At 48.5% G+C, this 22,337-nt stretch overlaps 1 protein-coding gene across 1 annotated transcript in view; it reads right to left on the reverse strand.

Moving 5' to 3' along the window:
* FAT1 (FAT atypical cadherin 1) overlaps window positions 1-22,337 on the reverse strand; it is a 140,443-nt gene that overhangs the window by 24,853 nt on the left and 93,253 nt on the right. Inside the window, 6 exon segments of the mRNA XM_058289871.2 lie at window positions 770-923; window positions 3,787-3,983; window positions 4,417-8,481; window positions 14,523-14,733; window positions 14,807-15,082; window positions 21,117-21,256. Of these exon segments, the coding sequence (XP_058145854.1) occupies window positions 770-923; window positions 3,787-3,983; window positions 4,417-8,481; window positions 14,523-14,733; window positions 14,807-15,082; window positions 21,117-21,256 (5,043 nt within the window).

Genomic DNA, 22,337 nt, shown 5'->3' on the forward strand with positions numbered 1-22,337 from the left:
TTGGTTTTTCCCTCAGCTGAATCACACCCTTCCTCTGGTGAGCAGTTTCATCTGCACCAAGAAGCTGCTGCCGACACCGTGAGTCACAGATTTTCAATACCTGCTGGGTGGCAGCATTTCAGTCATAAGAAGCCGACGCGTCTTGCATTAGTTTATATAACGTCACAAAAGAGAAACAGCTAACCAACTTACCACATTCAAAAACATTTAAAACTGACTCACCAATTAGATTCATATATTCACCATTAGTTCTTCAGGGGAAAAAGTTATTGGAAAACTATTATCTGACCCCAAGTTTAACAAAATAGAAATTACAAGAACAAGGCTACTGAATTAAAAATGAATAAAACACCACAAATCACTTTAGTTAGGAATGTGTTCAATTACAAATTTATAGTCACAAATTCAAGCATATTCCTCCTAAAAAAATAAACTAAATAAACACAAAAGGTATTACTCATGATAATGGATAAAGCAGAGAGTTTGAGATGTGCTCTAATTTCTGAGAAAAATGAGGTTGACAGAAACGACTTTTAAATTAGCTCCTTGGCTCGTGTAGGTAATATTGCTGCCCTTTAGTTTTTCACTCCCCACAAGTTTTAAACATTCAATTGCTGTTTGTATTTTTAAAGATAGCAATTATGCAGTAGCAGAGTAAATCTAAAAAGGGCAAAATGTATTTGAAAGTTTGCACGTGATCTAAAATCAATGACTTCGTTTATATGATCGTATTAGAATACATGATCAATTCACCCCAACCTTCCCTTACCTGTGTCTGCATGGAGTGTGAATTTTTCTGCACCTGGGCCTAATAATGTGTAAGTAATTTCAGCATTGGAACGGATATCTGCGTCCGTAGCAGAGACTTGCAGGATCAACTTCCCCGGAAGGGTGTCTTCCAGAATTGTGTCCGAATATAAAGTCTACAGAGATTTTAAACAGCGTCATTAGCAAAACAGTTTAAAAAGTCATGACAGCCAAGGACACGACGGAAAAGAAATCATTTTACTTCAGCAAAAGAAAACATGGGAGAAGACTGAAGTTAAAACCCAAGGAGTTTTAAAAATATTTTCCCTATAAAACCCTTTTAAAACGGGGAAGAGCTAGGCCATCATTAGCAAGGCCACAGCCCTGGAGGACACGTAACTCTCGGAGGTCACAGACTACATCTCTGAGCTGGCTTCACACTTAGTTTAAATTCTTAAGAGAAAATGTAAGGAGGACTGTACATCTACCTTAACTTGAGAGTAAATGTCTGTCATTTGATATCTCTTCCTTTCCCAATCCAGGAATTTATTCTTATCATTCCTGACATAGGACCAAATAATCATCACAATGGGAGATGTGACCCTCTGCGGCCACAGGAGACTCGAGACTGCCCAAGGCCACAGCAGTCACAGTATGAGGAGCCCCTCCTCAACATATGACAACTCAGACATACAAACAGCTCCTTCCAGTTCCAGCCACGAGGAACCCATGCTATAAACTCAGACACCGGAGAAACAGGAGGTCTGCCGGATTTATTTTAATATGCGCTCAATTACAGGCAAACAACATTTTACAACACGTGAAACACAAGGGTCTGCAGCACTGATGAACACAAATGATCTAGTGTTCTAATTTTATTCTTTTCAAGGATGATGTAACTCCCAAATACGAAAATGGCAGAAAAATAAAAAGAAGCAATACAGATTTACTTCCATAAGAGGAGTTTGTTTTGTTTTGCCAGAATAACATCACCAAAAAAGAGGCGCCGTGAGCTGGAGTCACCTCCTCACCTCCCCAAAGCTCCATATCCTCAGGACTGAACTTCACTGTCCAGCCACCTCCAACGGTCCTTTCCACATGTCCGATCCCAATCTCAGCTACTGGCGGTGGACTTGGCCCAGTGGTTAGGGCATCCATCTACACGTGGGAGGTCCGCGGTTCAAACTCCGGGCCTCCTTGACCCATGTGGAGCTGGCCCACACGCAGTGCTGATGCGCGCAAGGAGTGCCCTGCCATGCAGGGGTGTCCCCAAGTAGGGGAGCCCCACGCACAAGGAGTGCGCCCCATAAGGAGAGCTGCCCAGTGCAAAAGAATGTGCAGCCTGCCTAAGAATGGCGACACCCACACGGAGAGCTGACACAAGATATTCCAATAAAAAGAAAACACGGATTCCCATGCCGCTGACAACAACAGAAGCAGACGAAGAATACGCAGCTAATGGACACAGAGAACAGACAACCGGGGGGTGGGGGTGTGTGAATAAATAAATAAATAAAAAATCTTAAGGGAAAAAGAAAAAAGAAAAACCAATCCCAGCTACTGCGGTTCCTCCGCCCTCTCTGAACTTCACTTACCCACCCAACCTTCCCTCCAAATCACACTCCTTTTCCTTCTCTTCCTCTCAACTTCACTGGCCAAATCCTTTTCTTCCTCCCACGACCTCGATGCTCCCCCGTTAGGCGTCACGGTGCCGACACTCGGTCCCCAGGCCCCCAGGTCCCCATCACGCCGCTGCTCGCAGTGCTCTGAAGCGCCCTGTCCTCTCCTCTCCCGGCTCCGCGGCATGGCTCTCGCGTTACCACTCTTCCTGCCGCCGCTTTCTGCTCTTTCTGCTGTGCTCCCGCCTCTCTTCTTTTGGTGTTCTCTCAAACGACCTATTACCAGGCTTGTCCTCATCCTGAGTGTCCAGCACACGCACACGTGCACGTCAGCACCTTCCCCTTCCACTGCGGAGGGAACCCCGCGTGCTTCCCTGAAACCGGGCCTTGCTCGGGGTCACCTACCGCTTGGGCAGAAAAGCCTGGGGGCCTGACTCAGCGCTCTCGCCACGCCATCACACTGGGCAGGGGCCACCTGCTGCCAAGGACCACCTGCTGCCAAGCTCTGCTCTGGATGGTTTTGTCATCTTGTTCCTTTGTCACCTCGCCAACACAGTACCCCTGCTTCCACGCCTCCTTATCTGACCAAAACCACCAAGCTCACATTCTTAGCAACTCTTGGTTTACGTCACCTCCCTCTTTCAAATATGAAAGGACAAGGAAAGTCCCTCTTTCCCTCTAGGATCGAATCCAAACCACTGGGAATGACCTTCACAGCCCACAGGAATCTAGGTAACTGGTTTTTTTCAAACATCTTTTCCATGACTCCTAAGACAAATTCTCCACTTCTGGCAAATTAAGCTACATTTTATTCCTCTAACACACGCCTTCCCCTCAAATCCCCAAAGCCTTTCGCTAATCATGACTGGCCCACAACAGTGTTTGTCCCCGCCAGCTCCCACGGGCACCACTGGCTCGAGTCCCACCGCGCCCACGGCCTTTGGAGGGGGAAGCTCTGCTCTGCTCTCTCTTTTGCTCTCGTTAAATGGAGAGCTGCACAGTACAGAGCCTCATCTACAACCCCGTTGGGTTTTTCTAGTGTGCAGCAGGGCAATGCCTAAAATACGGCCCAGCAGAGTACAGCCAGTTCTGAATAACGAAATGCTATGCATCTCCCCTAAACAACCTTATTCCCAAATGAACAGACTCTTCATGGAAAGTTCAGTTCGTTTTCCTTTAGACGTATCTGTAATCCTGTCCATGAACTACTGTTTTTCTAAGAACAAGACTTATGAGCTATGTAGAGTTATCAGAACTGTTCTGAAACTTTTTCAACTCTTGCCTCTTTTAACAAGCTCACCTCTGCTTAAATGGTAAGAGGTTTTAATATAAAACACGTCTGAATCACATCAAAGCACTGTGCAATCATTCTATCGAAAAGCTCAAGAAAGAAATATGAATTCATAATATACAAATCGACCTTTTCACAAACTGGACTGTTGTCGTTGGCATCGAGAACCTTCACTTCAACTAACGCTCTAGATGAGAAGGTCCCATCGGTTGCGGTGATGGTCAGAAGGTAATTGTCTCTTTTCTCCCTGTCCAGAGGTTTTTTCACGTAGACCTTCCATTCGTTCTGAATGTTTTCAATAGCAAACTGTCCCAAGGGATCCCCTCCTAGTAACCAATGAAAAAAAGATGACAAATCTACTACAAAAAGGACAGAAACAAGTAACAAATGCCAACTGTACAAAACATATATAATGCCTTGGATCTAAGGATTATTTTTTTAAAATAACGATAACGTTAAATATATTAGCTCCCATGTTTACAAAAAAGCAGCGTTAAGATGCATTTTAAAATGCAAATAAGACTATCAGTGATTTGCACACATCAAAACTTAGGTTTGTTATACACTAAGTACACAGTTCAGTAGAACATGAGCCATGAAAATCAGTCAAAAGAAATAATTGGTAGGTTTGAGCAAAGATCTGGAAATGTGCCTCTCAGATGTTACTACAACGACACCTGTACTTCATGTCCCTGGAGAACGTGCCTTGGAACCTACGCTGCCAGCACACTTTAGTTTCCACTCAGGTCTGGGCTTTACCTGTTATGTAGTACGTGACCTGCCTGTTCATCTCTTCTGTGTCGGCGTCCGTGGTGCCCACGATGGCCACCACGCCCCCTGGGGGGTCGGCCTCGCTCACAGTGCCCTTGTAGACCTCAGCCGTGAACCGCGGCGGGCTGTCGTTGACGTCGGTGACAGTGACACGCACGAGGGCCGTGGAGGACAGCTGGGCCTTGCCGTGGTCCGAGGCTACCACGCTCAGTTCGTAGCTGCCCCTCTGCTCGTGGTCCAGCGCCCTCAGGGTGGTCACCCAGCCCGTGTCCACGCTGATGGCAAACGCCTCGAGGACATCCGCGCTCTGTGACTGGTCCAGCTTGTACGTGACGTGGCCGTTGGGCCCTGAGTCAAGGTCAGACGCGCGGACCTGGACGACGCGGCTTCCTGCTGGCAGGTTTTCGACGACAAAGGCCTCGTATGGGCTGGACTCCAGGACGGGGGCGTGGTCGTTGGCATCCCTCACCTGGACGCTGACGTCCGCCGAGGCCACCACCTCAGAGGCCCCGTGAGCGCCGCGCGCGAGGACGGAGAACTGGTACCACCTGGTGGTCTCGTGGTCGAGCCTCTTCTCCAGCTTCAGCCGCCCACTCTGCCCGTCGATCACGAAGCAGTCGTCCCCGTTGCTCTCGGGCGAGCTCCCCTTGACCAGGCTGTAGCGCACGGCCTCCCCGTGCTCCGCGTGGACGACGTCGATCTCCGTCCCAATGGGCGTATCCTCCGAGACTGTGTAGCTGTAAAACGGCTCCGAGAACTTGGGGAGCCGCGTTTCAGGAGGAAGGATTTTCACATAGACGGGAACGACGGACTCTCTGGGTGGAGACCCACCGTCCATCGCCCTCACAAAGAACGTGATGAGCTCGTTCTCCAGGCCGACGAGGCTCTCCTTTGTCGTGATCAGGCCGGACAGCCTGTTTATTTCCAGGTTCTCCCGGACGCTGTCCGAGTCGGCCTCGATGGCGTAGGTGACGTCGGCGTTGGAGCCCTCGTCGGCGTCGCTCGCCAGGACCTTCACAACCGACGTCCCCTTGGCGGCATCGGACCCGACGTTCACCTCGTACTGGGTTGCCCGGAACTGCGGCGCGTTGTCGTTGTCGTCGGTCAGGATGACGCTGACCGTGCAGAAGGCCACCTTCCCTCCGGCGTCCTTGGCCATCAAACGAACCGGGATGACCTTCTCCGCCGGGGTTTCTCGGTCAAGTGTCTCCGAGGTAAATACCTGCCCCCTCTCACTTGTGTAAAATCTGTCTTTGGCAAAGTCGTTCACGATCTGGTAGGTGACGTGGCCGTAGACGCCGGAATCTCCATCGGTGGCCTCGACCTGGGTCACCAGCGTGTGCGCGGGCGCGTTTTCGGCGAGCTCCACTTCGTACTCACTCTGCGGGAAGGCGGGGCTGTGCAGGTTGCCCCCGATTACAGTGACCTGCACCTGAGCGGAACTTCTGAAGACGCCGTCGGACACGGACACGTTCAGACCGTAGAACGGCTTCAGGGCGTGCTGGCGCGGGTTGGAGAGTGTGACGATCCCTGTGGCTCCGTCGATGACGAAGCTTTTATGGTCGCCACTGGCCTGGATGGAGTACTCCAGCCGGCCCGCGTCCGAGCTGTCCACATCGTAGGCCTTCACACAGGCCACAAAGTGCCCATGCGCCGCGTGGGCGCCAATCCTGGCCTTGTAAAGCTGCTGGTCGAACACGGGTGCGTTGTCATTGAGGTCGGCAACATCCACCGTAACCAGCACGTCGCTGCTCAGCGGGGGCGTGCCGCCGTCCACAGCCCGCACCAGGATCCTGTGCTGCTGGAGCTGCTCGTAGTCCAAGGCCCTGGCGAGTGAGATGAGGCCAGTGTCACTGTCCAGGTGAAAATGCTCCTGACTTCTGCTGCGGTTCCCAAACATCTGGTAGGAGACGCCCCTGTTGGATTCTGAATCCGCATCTGTGGCCCGAACTTGGACAACGGACATGCCCACGACAGCTGCCTCAGACAGGGCTGCGGCGTAAGACTGCTGAGCAAACACCGGGGGGTTATCGTTGATGTCTCCTACTATTACGTCGACGAACACCTCAGCACGGGCCCCGGTCAAGGAGCTGGTGGCCTGGACGCACAGCTTGTACGCCGGGTGGGCCTCGAAGTCCAGGGGTGCCACGACGCTGAGAACCCCGGTGTTGAAGTCAACTGTGAACTGGCTGAAAGGGTCTCCATCTGCGATGCTGTAGAAGACCTTGAGCCCTTCTGGACTGTGGGCTTGCACGTGCACCACCGGACTGTGCATCTGCGCGTTCTCGGGGACCTCTGCGCTGTAGAAGGGCTTCTCAAACACTGGCATGGCCTTGTCCATCACAGAGATAGGGACCACCACCTCGGCCGACAGAGCTGGGTCACCGCCGTCCTTGGCGACCACTGTGACGAGGTACTCTTTGTTCAAGGTGTCGGGCTCGAACTGCTTTCTCAGGGAAATCTCCCCGGAGGAGCCCACCTGGAAGTGGTCGTGGTGCTCCTTGAGGTGGTAATGCACGTCCCCATTGCGGCCGCCGTCTCTGTCCACAGCGGTGACGCGCCGGATGACGTGACCCACCTCAGCGTCCACCTTGACAGCGGCGTAATAGGGAAGGTTCACGAACACAGGCGCGTTGTCGTTTTGGTCCTGCACGGCGACCTTCACGACCACGCGGGCGCCCGCGGGAGGGCTGCGTTCTCCCACCACTTCAACCACCACGTCAAACGCCTCCTGCTGCTCACGGTCAAAGGCTACGCCAGTGCTGGAGAGCACGCCCGAGGTGCGGCCGATTTTAAACCTGCGGTCAGGGTTGAGGATGTGGTAGAACAGGGGCTCGTTGATGGGATTCCCGACAGCAGTGATGACAGCTAAGGTCCTGACTTCAGTGGAATTCTCCGGCACGACCGCAGAGTAAACATCTTGGGTGAACTTGAGCTGACTTTTCTGGCTTTCTTTCACGCTGATCTTCAGGGAGGTGAAGCTTGTAAACTTGCCATCAGAAGCCCTAATGGTTAGCTCGTAGCGGCTTCTTAACTGAGTTGTATTCTGTACAGTTATTATGCCAGTCGTACAGTCCATAAAAAACTTCTCCCCGATATTGCCTTCGGTGATGGCGTACAGTAACTGGGAGAACGCACCTGAGTCGGCGTCTGTAGCGTTGGCCCTGAAGACTTGCACTCCTTTGTATGTTGGCAACAAAAGCGACGCTTCATAGGATGATGTGGAGAATACAGGAGGGCAGTCATTGATGTCGATCACGCGGATGGTCACATTAGCTGCATATTCAGCAAACAAACGTGGTGTCCCCAAGTCATGCACTTGTACAGCAAAGTGGAAAATATTTGTTTCCTCGTAATCCAAACTTAGTACTGTACGAATGGCACCAGTACTAGAATCAATGGCAAAATACCTGTGCACAGAAGGCTCCTCGATGTGATACACAAGCAAAGCATTGGATTCTCTGTCCGCGTCAGCGGCACGAATCACTAACGGGACGTTCCTGTCTGTTAGGACCACGCTGTCAACTGACGCCGATTCACTGATGAGCCCGGTATACTCTGCCTGCAGGAAAACTGGCAGGTTGTCGTTTTCATCTTGTAGATGCACGAGAACAGTTGTGTTAGTGGACAGCCCAGCCATGTTGGTTCCTTGTATTGTCAACGTATAAATGGGCAAAGTTTCAAAATCCAGGGATGTTTGAGTGATGATACTTCCAGAATGTGGATTGATATCAAAAGCATCAGCTATATTCCCATCTTTTATTTCATATGTAACTGAGGACTGACTGTGGGCTGTAACCATTCCAACAAAACTCCCAGTGCGGACAGTTTCACTTATTTCAAAAGCATACTCTTTTGATGTAAACTTAGGAGGGGCGTTGTCAGCAACTGTGACAAGGATATGCACAGAAGTGACTTCACTCATCGGGGGACTGCCTTTATCTGTAGCTTTTATCATTAAGTCATACTCCACTCGGTTACTCCGATCTAATTCTTTGGCAGTTTTTATAGAGCCCAAGATAGGATCAATTGTGAAAGAATTTCCAATATTTCCTAGGAGGGAAAAAAAGATATGTGTTACCAAAGACACAAAAGGCTGAAGAAACAGCTAGAGAAACAAACAAAGACAGCAAGAACTGCCTGTAAAAATAATGTTCTGAAACTAAACACAGAGGATGTTAAGATTTGAATGAAACCTTCAATTTGTTTCATTTTTATCCACCTAAATAAGGCATGCTTTTCAGAGTTCTGTCCATAAATTATGAAAAACAAGAAACAAAGGAAAGTGCATTGCGGGTCCACCTCAAGACTCTCTCCAGGGTGGAACTGGGAGTGTGCTGCGGCGGCTGTCCAGTGCAGGGCTTTGACCTAATAATTTATTTTCTGAGAGTCCTCCAAACCATTTGGGAATACATTTATGTTTTCAGTGTTTAACCCTTGCAAATTTCCAAGATTCGTACTCACTATGACACAGAAGCCCTCAATTCACTAAGAGAATTCACACCAAGCTTCCAAGGAGCTATCCTTTATTCTAAGTATTAAGACTTGACTAATGTGTCTGTGCAACCCATCCTGCATTGAAGCGTCTCTGCAGGTCAGTTTACCCTGCGGATTAGTGGTTATCAACCAGAGTGTCTGTGTCCCCAAGAGACACTGGGCAATGCCTAAAGGCACTCTGGTTGGGGAGTGGTACCTGAGGGGAAGAGGCGAGGGATGCCGTGCACAAGGAGTATGTAAAAAAGTGCCCCAAAGGGAATCACGTGGCCGAGACCAACGAGCTGTGTGCACAGGAGTGCCCCACAGGGAATCACATGGCCGAGTTCAACAAGCTGTGTGCAGGAGTGCCCCACAGGGAATCACGTGGCCGAGACCAACGAGCTGTGCACAGGAGTGCCCCACAGGGAATCACGTGGCCGAGACCAACGAGCTGTGTGCACATGACACAAGCTGTGTGCGCCCCACTAGGAATCATGAGGCCGGATGGCAGCAGTGCAGAGGCTGCGACTCCGCTCAGACAATCCTCCTTCTCTCCTTTGGACTCCCCACATCTATTCAGCCGATTATGACCAGCAACCATCTACAGCTTTGTTCCACTGAATGAATCTTCCTCAAGAATCCAACCGTTTCCTCCGCCTTCTGGGCAGATGGAGGCAGTGTGGGGCACCCAGCTGGATCTGGCAACGAGCCCACGTGGCTTCTCTAGACCAGAGTCTAGAACCCACCATCCCAGTCACAGCAGTGAATTCTTTTCCCCAAAGGAACTATTACACTTGCACTAAAAAGGTTTAATTGCCACTTAACTGCCTTCGCAAATTTTGTTGGCCTTTACATTTTCAATCATGTGGCATTTCTGAGACAAGAATTACTTAGAACTTGCAAATCAGGAGATGAACAAGCACCTCTTTCTTCACTTCCTTTACAGTCTCATTTCCTCCCTGTAATATTTTCCCAAAGTCCATGACAGTATTTTCTCAGGCAAGCCCAATCTGGTCCTCGTTGAGCCTGCATGGCTGTGTCCAGCCCCAAGGTGCTGCTGCCGTCCGCAAGGGGTCAAGGCACGGCTGGCTCCAGCTCCAGCACTGAGCAGGCCTGGTCCGAGGACGGGCAGGGTCCTGCAAGGTCCTGTGGAGCTCTGCCAGGGTCCTGCTAACGCTGACCCCCAGCCTGTCCACACGTACAGCGTCAGCAGCACCAGTTTTCTCGCCTCCCATCTTCTCAGTCATCAGAATGTCAAGGTACTTCTCATCCATCTGTCCAGCACTCCATCTTCCAAATCCATGACCCAATGCCTGGCCTGCCCAGGACATCATCCTAACTCCAGACCACCATTGGCAGCCCCCCTCTAAGCCTCCTGTCTACCCAGAAAGCAGCCGACCTGCCACAGCGTTTGCTCGTTCACATGCATTTCCTGCTTTCCTAGGAACGGAATCAGATTTTGCCAATAAATTTTCTCACATTCAAAGCCTCGAATGCAGGAATGAATACATTTTACCTGCACAGAAGCAGGCTGGCATGTTGGAGCGTCCTGCTCTCTGCAGTCCACTCCCTGGCTCTACCACGGCCTCCTGGCACCCCTAAGGCTGGCACCTCATCACAGGGCTTTCCCAACTATTCCAACGACCTTCCGCTCATTCACTGATCCATTCAATCACTCCTGCTTCCACAAATGCCCCTGCGAGAGAGGTCTTCTCCCCCGCCCGCTGGGGTCTTACCCTGCTGCTGCTTTGCTGTGCACACCACCGCCTGGCACTGCCTCCAAATGCCTTTCTAGTTAGCTATTATTTGGTCTCCCACCAGAAGGCATGCTCCAGGGCAGTACGGCCTCTCTAGTCCAGTGTTCTATCACCGGACCTAGAAAATGACTGCACGAAAGAGGCACTCAGTAAACATTTGTTGAATTAAATGACTTTGCAAGTGTACTCACACATGAAAAGACAGTTACCAACCAAACAGGCTATTGAGCAGCCTGAGAAAATTAATGCATTCATTAAGGCACTCAATTTATACTTCTGCTTTGTTTTCCGTTTTATTCTTCTATCTCTACCAAAAACTGTTTTGTTTTAGGTTAATAAAACCCTTCATTTAAAGTATTAGCAAAAGGAATTCATTACCTAATTGAAAATTGCTGATAAAAGTTTTAATCAGGTATGGGAAATTCAAATATATCCTTTATCATCTGGAGAACCTTGACTTCAACAGAGACAGAGCTGAGCTTATCACTGATAATAAGAGGGCCAAACAGAAACCCAGCTAGTGAATTAATATATGATCCTATACACATATTTATTATGGCAGAATCAATCGAATTCGCTGACAAGAGAGCAACGCCATGGAAAGGTGGAAAAACAGAGGCCGGCCGCTCCTGCCTGATCCCACAATAGGTGAAACTGCCCAGCAGGAAGCAGAGGCGCAGCACTCATGAAGGAGGTGAAGCAGTGATGCAGACAGAACTGCCTGGCAGCTGTGCCCTCTTCGTTCCCTTTGGCTGAACACACTGGTGATCTCTATGTAGCTCTAGACTGTCCACTGTATTCAAACAAGACGATTATCTGGACAAAGAGGCCCGTTTTTGTTCACTTGTCTGACTACGTCGTGCACAGATACCCCCGAGCAGTAAGGGCGGTGCAGGTGGTCTCGGGTTCTTCCCGCCGTGGGACGTGGGGGCTGCTCAGCGTCTGCCGACCGACCCACAGCCTGGCAACCTCCGTAAAGGTCAACTGCAACTATACAGAACCCAAGTGGGGGGAGACAACCAATTCTAGCCAATAAGTCCATGTGCTGAGTCCTCTCTTTCCAGGCACTGCAGCAGTTTTGAAGCAGGGCTCCAATAATCTACTTTTGAGAAAGAAACAGAGAAGAAGATGCCATACTGCCCAGAGCAGGGCACTGAGGTGTCTCTAGTGCATAACTAAACTGTTACTGAAAACATCCCTTAATTAATTCCTTTTTCCCCTAATGATGCCTAATCAGACCAAACCTTTTGCTCACAAATTGTTGCTAATTAAAAATACACTCTTGTGGCCTGAATTTAAAACTAGTCTTTTGAACTTTATTAGATGTAGAACCAAGATCAGAAGCGGCTGATTCTGGTAAACCTTTCAGCAAAAGGGCATGTGAACATTCTGTAATTCACTCTATTCTAACAGATGCACACATGCATCTGCCCAAGAACAGTTTTCCTTATAATCTTTTTAGGTAATTTTTATATTATCAAATTTATAGAAATATCTTCGTAAAAGTTCATATTCTTAAACAAAACAGACTCTTGCTATTAAATATTCTTTGAGATGTAGATAATTCCATTCTCAGAACACCAAATCACCAGTGTCATCAGCCAGGACAAGCATTTAAAGAATGTGCAAGCCTTCGCTCAGGCACCAATCTTATTTTAACCACCCAGTTGTTGAAAATTATGTGAAAGCTAAGGGAAAGTTTAACATTCACTCCTACACAAACTCAGTCAGTTTATCTCTGAGCAAATTATTTTACTGAAATGCTCAGGCATGCACAAATGGAATGCAATGTTTCTTTGAGTGCTAAATTCCCACACCAGTGGAACAAACTTTGTTGTAGAATTTGAGAGAGGTTCAATTATTTGTGTATAGAGAGGCCAGGACTCAGGAATGATTTTGAGAAGGAAAAATGGTTTATTGACAGCTGGCCGGACTCGGGAGCTTTCTGTTTCAATCCCGAGCCCCGAACAAGATTTTCAAATTTCTTTTATACAGAGAGGAAAAGCCAAATGGTCCCTTTGTTTCAGTTCTCAACAGGCTTGAATTAGCATATATATCTTCCACATCTTCGGTAAGCTTTTAGCATGGACTCCAGACATTCTAGATAAGCCTTTAGCGTGTTTGGTTTGCATTTCCCCTAATAAAAGTTTATAGACCTTGCATTGTTAAACTGTTTCCTGGGACTGGAGTTGTTGCCATTGTCACTAAGGGCAGGACTGCAGCCTCTTACAGTTCCACACCCACAAGTCAAACAGCTTAGGTTATCTCTGAAGAGACAAAGAGCCTCCCACCCATAGCCCACATCAACTTCACCTTCATTCCAGACACTAATCACATTACAATACATCTTAACACTTCCATCACAGGCAGTATATGAAAGCTTATTTATCAGTAACGGACTCAATTTGATAGTCTGCAGAGAAACAAATGAAAATACAAATATATTAAGAAATAAAATAGTTTAAACACCTGAAAATGATCGACAAGTACTGTTTTCTAATTACTTCCCATTTACTATGATTCTGATTATATAATCTAAAGTTATGTCTCTACCAATTTTAATGCCTAAGAAAGACACAATTACCAAATGTAGAAGTATGGACTGTTTAAAAAATCAGGTTAGGTGGAAAATCTTCATATTCTCAAATCATTACAGATAAGGAGAATGAAAAAGACTATTCTTGTACTAATTAAACCTTCCTTGTACTAACTGGCACTGAGGAAGATGGAAACATGGAAAACTGCCTTCTCAATACTTACTCCACATTTCCTGGGATGAGGAGGCAAAGCCCCAATGCACCTGTGATTTCTGAATTCATAAATCTTAAGCCCTAAAACAGATGCCTGCTTCAATCACAGTCAGAATAACATTTGTGGACCAATGACAATCCTAGTCATCCTACAAAAAAACGAATGTTCCTAGCACAGGACTTGAAGTATAAAGTAATGAGCCTGGCTCGTCTGTGGGATGGAGGGATCGAGGGATGGATGGAGGGATGGATGGAGGGAGGGAGGGATGGATGGAGGGAGGGATGGATGGAGGGATGGACAGATGAACAGATGCATGGACGAATGGATGGACGAAACAGAACAAAAAACAAGCGTTCTGCTCTGCCACAAGAGCTTCGTTGGCCTCTTCCTTGCTGGCCAACAGGGCAGTGGCTCTGCGCAGCCCAAGGCTGCAGGTGGACTCCCTGCCCTTCTCCCTCGCCCGCTCCAGCCAGTTCTCGGCCATTTCATTTCCTTCATCCCCTCAGGCTTGGTTCCAGCCCTGGGGTCAGCTGCAACAATCCATTCCTACGACTGGAAGTCCTGGGTTAAAAGGGCATGGAGGTGAAGGGATTAAAACACTGAATCTGGAAGGGAGCAGTAGGGCAGGGGCCGCTTTAGATGAGAGCTACATCCATAATGGAGCACTCCATGCCCCGGAATTTCCCTTCCGCCCAGGAGGAAATACCTCTGAAAGTAAATCTTAGTCTCCTTGGCCAGCGTTTTCCTAAGAGTGCTTCACAGTTAACAGATAGAGGAAAATGACTGTGTGGCTTAAGTAATTTGGGAAATATTGAATAGGTCAAATGAAGTTTTCTTTATTGCAGGACTTCTCAGAGCCTTATATTATACTAACATAGTGAACTCCCAAGAACTTTACCCACAATTACTCAGGACTCACTATCTTTGCTTTCTAATGGGTTAAAAATTTTTTTTAAAATCCTCTTTTTCCTAACATATAAAATGGCAGATGGATGAATTTAAGCAATTTCTTCAGTGTTGGACATATAAAAATTCATCAACATGAAAACAAATTTTAGAAAAGAAAAATAAGTTTTTATCTGTGCCAATTAAAACGACCCCCGAAGATACCTGACTCGATGGAGTAGAGCACCTCCGCATTCTCCCCCTTGTCTTTGTCCAGTGCCGTGACCTGCAGAACGACGGAGCCCACGGCGGCCGACTCGTAGACGCGCCCCTCGTGGGCGGGACTGGTGAACCACGGCGCGTGGTCGTTGGCGTCACTGACGTTGACCACCACCCTCGCGAAGTTGCGCTTCACGGGGACGTCTTGATCCCGCACCTGAAAGAGGCAACAGGCCGTCAGTGCCGCCGCAAGTCCCTCCCGCAGGCTGAGGCCGCCGGCGCAGACGCACCATCACAGTGAGCACGTGCTGGCGTGTGCCCTCATGGTCCAGCGGCTCCAAGGTCCAGAGGGCGCCGGTCGCTGGGTCAAGGCGGAACTTCTTGAGGCTCGCGGGGTCACGGCTGCTCTGCAGCGTGTAGATGAGCTTGTGCTTCTCGTCCCGGTCCACGGCGCTGACCCGCAGGATCTCCGTGTCAGGCGCCGTGTCCTCAGGAACGACAACTTCATATTTTGATGCAGAGAACTGAGGGCGGTGGTCGTTTGTGTCTATTACTTTGATGAATACCTGTAATGATAAAGCAAGGCAGAGAGGAAGGTTCTGAATTTCGATATTATAAAATTTTTAAAATCAGGAAAAACTCATATACTTTTTTTTTTCTTAGAAAGCAACTTTTCTTTTAAGAATTATTTTCTTTTATTAGAAGTTGGTCATTTACAAAACAATCATGCGTAAAATAAAGGATTCCCATAAGCCAAGCCCACCGTTTCTTGTTCTGACTGAATAATATTCCATTGTATGTACACACCACATTTTGACACTTGCCACCTTTTGTCAATAGTGAATAACATGGCTATGAACCCTGGTGTGAAAATACGTTTGAGTCTCTGCCTTCAATTCTTTCGGGTAAATACCTAATAACAGGATTGCTAGGTCACATGGTAATTCTATACTAAATTTTCTGAGGACCCACCAAGCGGCTGCACCATTTTACATTGCCACCAGCAATGCATGAGCTTTCCTAGTTCTCCTCAGCCTCTCCGACATTTATTTTTCTGATTTTTTTAAATAGCAGCCATTCTAATAGGTATGAAATGGTATCTCATTGTGATTTGTTATTTCTTTTTTAAAAACCAAAATTTTTAGCCATGAAATAAAAGTCAAAACACCTAGAATCACAAATAACTTTACAATTTTCTCACTGATTTATTACCTACCTAAATGTGTGTAAGGTATTATTCTGAATTCCTGAAACTAACTTTGGACTGAAAATGCCAAACGTTTCACTTTTTTTCCGAAGTGCAGACTCAGTATCTCTTAGGCCTTGACAGAAAAGGTATTTCTTGATTATTCATATAAAGATAATGGAAAGTTTACCAGTGTTTACAGAAGACTACTTTCCTATAAGATTTGAATCCCTAACTGCCAAGCTTAAAAGTGAGCATGTCGGTAGATGGTGACACTACCTAAATGTCTGAGAGTCCAAATTCCTGATGACAGTTTTTTAAATGGATAAACAAAAAAAATCACAAGTTTTTAAATCATTGTATTTTTGTAATTGTAAAACTTACATATAAATAGTAAGTTTATTTCCTAAAACTGATGAACAAACTGAAAAGATAAACTCTTCAATATGTCTTGATAGAATAAAAATCTCAGAGGAAAGAAAGTAGATATTAAAAAACTCAGCCCTAAACTAAATTAAAATAACATTTACTTTGACACAGGATTAATTTTCAGACTGAAAAACATATGTGGTTAAAGCATTGTGGAAATCACCACTGGTTTTAAAAGCTCCTTTACAGCTAAGAATAGAACAGGAAATCTGAGCTTAGTTGGTTAACATGAAACAACGGCATGTGCTGGTCCAAATGAAATGGAGGCCAAAGTCCAGGAGTGCACAGGCAGGTCGTCAGCCACACCTGAGCCCACAGACCAAGGCCCTTCCCAGGACGCTGTTCCCAAGATGGTCACGGCACGAGCCTCCACGTGAGCGCACCCCGGGAGAGCGGTGCCGTGGGAGAGTTCTGTGAGCATCTCAACCTATAGATGCCTCAGGTCAAAGGTCGATGGTGTAGGCAACTTCCAAAAACTAAACCACAGAACCACGTCCACTATCATCTATAAATTTAATAACTCTTTCTCAAGGAATACGTGTTGGACAGAAGCAGATTAATCTTCTCCAGGTCAATTAAAATCATGATTAAGTAGGAACACCTGGGCAAAGGCCGTAGATGAAGCACACTTACTGCGTCTGTGCACGCCTGCCCTGCCCCGGGCGCACACACATTGTGCCCGTGCACGCCTGCCCAGCTTGTCAGAGTTCTAGCCGGGGCGGCTGCATAGCGCAAGGGGCTGATGCGCCTGCAGCTGCCCTTAGGCCCTGGACTTCAGACCCACGGCAAGCACCACGCAGCCCTGTGCTGACCCGCATGCCCCGTCGACCCCACGTCCCCATCGATGTGCTCACCCATGTACCCCACACCGCCACCGGCCCCCACATCCCAGCCTGCCCGCCACTGCGTGTGCCGCTCCCTCTCGACTCAGCCCCAGCCTGGAATCACAGCCCCATATCCGCTCGCTCCCGTGCCTGTGTCCACATCCTAAGTGCCGGCCTGGGTGGTCACAGCTCCCAGAGGTGCTGGTCACCCTCCCTGCCAGCGCCCGAGGCACTAGGACATCGCCAAGACCCTCGGAAAGAGACTCCTTTTAAAGGGTACACAGGCATCAACGAGGCGCCAAGGTTTTAAGATTGGAGTCCCTGAGGAAGGGGGACTAGAAGCTTCCCTGGATTTTCAGGAATTCCAGTCCGTCTACACCCTACTGCACGCTAAGCTTCCCGCCATACGGCCAAGAGCAGTTTCTGGGAATTCTGCATTCCTAATTATCCGCTCACGGAAGGACCTGCAGAGGTGCAGGGCTGTGCAATGGCAGTGATGTGCTCACGCGGCAGGACCAGCTTCGGCTGCCAAGTCAGCTCCTCCTGCCGGACTTCCGGCCACTTGGGGTCCAGACAGTCCACGTGCAGGACACTCGCCAAGATGTGGACGCCTGTCTGAGAATGACCCCGGCACGCCGACCACAGTGTGCCACACCTTCAGGCTCATTTTTATGTCCGAAATCTAAGTTCAAGGACTTATTTGTAACAAGAGAGAAATTTATTCTGCTTCTGTCTCCGGAATGAGAAGATTTATCAACAACACTGGAATTTCAATACTGTACCAGTATTTGAGATTTTCTATAATCTCAAAATGACACCTAAAATTCATAAGCATTTTGAAAATGGATAAAACACTGTTACACTGGTTTAAATCACCCATTCATTTATTCATTGAAAAGACACCATAAAGAGATTACAGTTCTTATTTTCTAAAGTACCTTCCTGAACAAATAATTACCGTGGGGCTTCAAAAAGGAAGCCACAGGTCTCATTCATACATTCAATAAATACTTATTGAGCACCTGTCATGTACCACATATTGTTCTGGAAACTGAATAGCAGGAAAGAAAACAGTTGTAATATAAAAGTTGGACTTTAGAAGCATTATAATCTCTAATAAATAACTTCTTTCTTTTTGAGGACATATCTTCCAATGAGATTCCAACATTGTGCAATGTCAGTAGGAAATGCTCCATGATCTCCGTGTGCATCGAATGTCTGTGATTTCGTTACATTCAGAGCTATATGGTTTTTGAAAGTGCTGCCTGGTTACTTCTCAGCAAGCAAATTAAATAAAGTTGTGGCTAAGAAGGTGTTTGCAAGTCTTCACAGCATACTCAAGGCCTCTGATGGAGGAGTAACAGGGAATAACCGCAAAGGACCCTGTGCACGTGTTGTTTTAAATTTAGCACCGACCTGCGAGGAACAATGGCAAGTCCAATTGTGGCTCCTAAATCATGCTTCCTTTCCTACCCGGTTCTTACTCAGACATGCAGCATGTTTTCTGGGATGGGATCCTCATCGGGGGATCAGCCTTGCCGCACTGAGGACGGGTCCTCGTCTGGAGACTGGCCTTGTTGTCACGAGGAGGACAAGCCCCCGTCAGATCAGCTTGCTGTACCGAGGACAGGCTCATCAGGAGATCAGCCTTGCTGCACTGAGGACGGGGTATTCAGGATTTTGGCCTTGCTGCACTGAGGACAGGGTCCTCGTCAGGAGACTGGCCTTGCTGTCAAGAGGAGGATGAGGTCCTCGTCAGATTGGCCTTGCTGCACCGGGGACGGGGCCCTCGTCAGATCGGCTTGCTGTCGAGGTGGATGGCGTCCAGGACCCATTCGCTCACTGGACACCTCCTGCACACGCTGCACCCTCAGTCGTGGCCCGTCACCACCGAGAAGGGACGAAGGAAGGTAAACCAGGTTTGCACCCGCTCTGGGCTTCTAGAAGCGTCCTCGCAGCCTGGCCCAGGCGACTGCGGGGGCCCCGGCCTCATGTGCCAGACCCCCTGGGGCCTCTGCACTTCCCACCAGCTCCCTCTTCTCTCCCACTTCAGGAGCAGCAGCAGATTCGGTTGTTCACAAAGAACGGCTCCACAAACCTCCCACTCAACCCCCTCCTTTGATTCCAATCTCTACCTACATAATCTATAAAGATGTTCTAAGATTATTTAAGTTAAAATTGTCTCTGGGTTATAGCACTGTTTCATTAGCAAGACCCTCAGTGAAACTGAACATTTTTGCCATTGAGATCCTTGGGATGGAAACCAAAACCTTTGGGAACACCGCTTGGTAACAAACTGTAATAGGTGGTATTTGAATTTGATCTGCTTTGGGGGGAGGGGACAGACCCCAAAACTTCCCTCAACTCGGGGGGAAGGTGTCCGACGGCCATCACACTAGTGCTGCAATGCCCATTAACCACCCCAGGACGACTGCAATTTAGAAAGCATCAGAGTTAGAAGTCTGAGGTAGGAATTCTAAGAGCATAGAGGACTTTTAGTTGTTTAATTTACAATTACGTAAAAAAAAAAAAAAATCCCAGGATAATAAAGGCAAAAAAATCCCAAGATAATAAAGGCAATAAAATATAAATATGCTATCATTAAAACAAATGCAAGTAATCTTACTTAAATACAGACTACAGACAAGCCTTTATCATCTACCACTCTAATGTAAGCTTCTAGAGCACAGGCATTTTGCCCGTTTGGTTTCCTGCAGTTTCCAGAACAATACTTGGGCACATACGTGTTCAACAAATAATTAAATGAGTGAGTGACACTCAGCCTCCTTCTGCAACATCCAAGAATGTTTTGAGCACAGTTCAAAAGTGAGTGCAAAAGTCTTCTGTCAAGCTTTTCAAAACAGCTTCATTACCTGCAAAACCTCAGTCAGGATTTCCCAGCAACTACCTTACCATAAAATAAAAACGCTGGGTGTGCGTGTGTGTGAACTATACCAGCGGCACAAGGTGGATTCCAGACCTCAGGGCCCAGAACGACTGCTGGTGCTCCCGGGATACCTCAGGACCCCAAGTCCGAACCAGTGTCGCTCCTGACACGTGCAGCCTTGGCCCACGTCGCCGTCGCTCGCCCTGACACACTCAGCCTTGGCCCTGGTCACCGTCTCTCACCCTGACACACTCAGCGTTGGCCCTGGTCACCGTCGCTCACTCTGACACGCTCAGCGTTGGCCCTGGTCACCGTCGCTCGCCCTGACACACGCAGCCTTGGCCCACGTCGCCGTCGCTCGCCCTGACACGCGCAGCCTTGGCCCTGGTCACCGTCTCTCACCCTGACACACTCAGCGTTGGCCCTGGTCACCGTCGCTCACTCTGACACGCTCAGCGTTGGCCCTGGTCACCGTCGCTCGCCCTGACACACGCAGCCTTGGCCCACGTCGCCGTCGCTCGCCCTGACACGCGCAGCCTTGGCCCTGGTCACCGTCTCTCACCCTGACACACTCAGCGTTGGCCCTGGTCACCGTCGCTCACTCTGACACGCTCAGCGTTGGCCCTGGTCACCGTCGCTCGCCCTGACACACGCAGCCTTGGCCCACGTCGCCGTCGCTCACTCTGACACGCTCAGCGTTGGCCCTGGTCACCGTCTCTCACCCTGACACGCGCGGCCTTGGCCCTGGTCACCGTCTCTCACCCTGACACGCGCGGCCTTGGCCCTGGTCACCGTCGCTCGCCCTGACACACTCAGCGTTGGCCCTGGTCACCGTCGCTCGCCCTGACACACTCAGCGTTGGCCCTGGTCACCGTCTCTCACCCTGACACGCTCAGCGTTGGCCCTGGTCACCGTCGCTCGCCCTGACACACGCAGCCTTGGCCCACGTCGCCGTCGCTCGCCCTGACACGCGCAGCCTTGGCCCTGGTCACCGTCGCTCGCCCTGACACACTCAGCGTTGGCCCTGGTCACCGTCTCTCACCCTGACACACTCAGCGTTGGCCCTGGTCACCGTCTCTCACCCTGACACGCGCAGCCTTGGCCCACGTCACCGTCGCTCGCCCTGACACGCGCGGCCTTGGCCCACGTCACCGTCGCTCGCCCTGACACGCGCGGCCTTGGCCCTGGTCACCGTCGCTCGCCCTGACACGCGCGGCCTTGGCCTTAGTTAGCACATACTCACTCGCCGACACCCACCCTGGCCCTGCACTGACCTGCGTTTGTGCCGCTCTGGTTCCGTCTGTGGCCTCCACGGTGAGGCTGTAGTTGGACGCCTGCTCCGCGTCGAGAGGCCTGGCCACGATGAGCGTCCCGGTGCCCTTGTCCACGTCAAAGTGGCTGCCGGAGTTGCCGCCTGGTGCATGTCGAGACACGGGTGAACAAGGGTCGCACATTTAAAACCTGCCATGATTTTGTGCCTTTCTAATCACTAATGCCATGAACTAGCGCGCTTTTCAAGATGATCCCAAAGAGTATCACTCTGAATACGAGAAAAGAGCGGCCAATCAGAAGGACAAAGCTCGCGATGCCGGAAGGCAAAGCTGAGCCCTGAACGCCAGGGAAGCGACTCACCCCGGGTAAGAGGAGAGTGCAAACCCCAACAGGAAAAGAAGAGCACCGCTGTTGACGAAGTGCCTCCAACGTGCTTTCCAGGGTGCTGGTATCTCTTTAACTTATGTTGAAATACCATTACGGTTGGCCATGTAAAAATTTAATTACTCAAAAAAAATACTACTCACATTTTAAACACATAGCCCTAATAAAATAATTACTAAAAACAAATTTTAAATCTGAAAAAAAATACTTTTTTTTCTGATCAGTCCCAGCTCTTCTATACAATTTAAAAAGAAATTTGTCCCCAGCTCTTCTACACAATTTGAAAAGAAATTTGTCCCCACTGAAAAGTTTCTATCCTACTAATCTGACCCAAATGCTTATCCCAGTTATATTCCAGATATTTTTCATTCCAACATAAGTATATAATCTGATGATTCACCTTTCAAGTCCATTGAACTTGACATTGCTTATAACCATGAAATGATGTAGAATGAAGGTAAAGCTTAATGTCACAATGAAATTCTACTACTAAATACCCAAATTCTACTACTAAATAACCAAAAACAAAACAAAACGCACAATGAGCCTTAAATCAAATCTGAAACAAAGGATCTAGGAATGCAGTAAAAGTCAACATGTTTGTGAACTGAAATGAAAGACCAGATGCACATTATGGGGGGGGGGAATGAAAGATAAGTCACTGGACATTAAAAAGTTCTAAAAATCAATGCTTTTATTTTTGATCTCATAATCTGAAGGCAAATTATGTGATCTCAGCAGATACCTTCTGCTGTACAGTTCTGGTCACAAGCCATCTGAGAGATGTAAAAAACTTCTCTAGCAAGCGTGTCTCCTGGCACAGCCAAAAAGAAGCAAGC

Source organism: Dasypus novemcinctus, chromosome 29 (assembly GCF_030445035.2).
Source record: "Dasypus novemcinctus isolate mDasNov1 chromosome 29, mDasNov1.1.hap2, whole genome shotgun sequence".
In the NCBI taxonomy this organism is placed as follows: domain Eukaryota; kingdom Metazoa; phylum Chordata; class Mammalia; order Cingulata; family Dasypodidae; genus Dasypus; species Dasypus novemcinctus.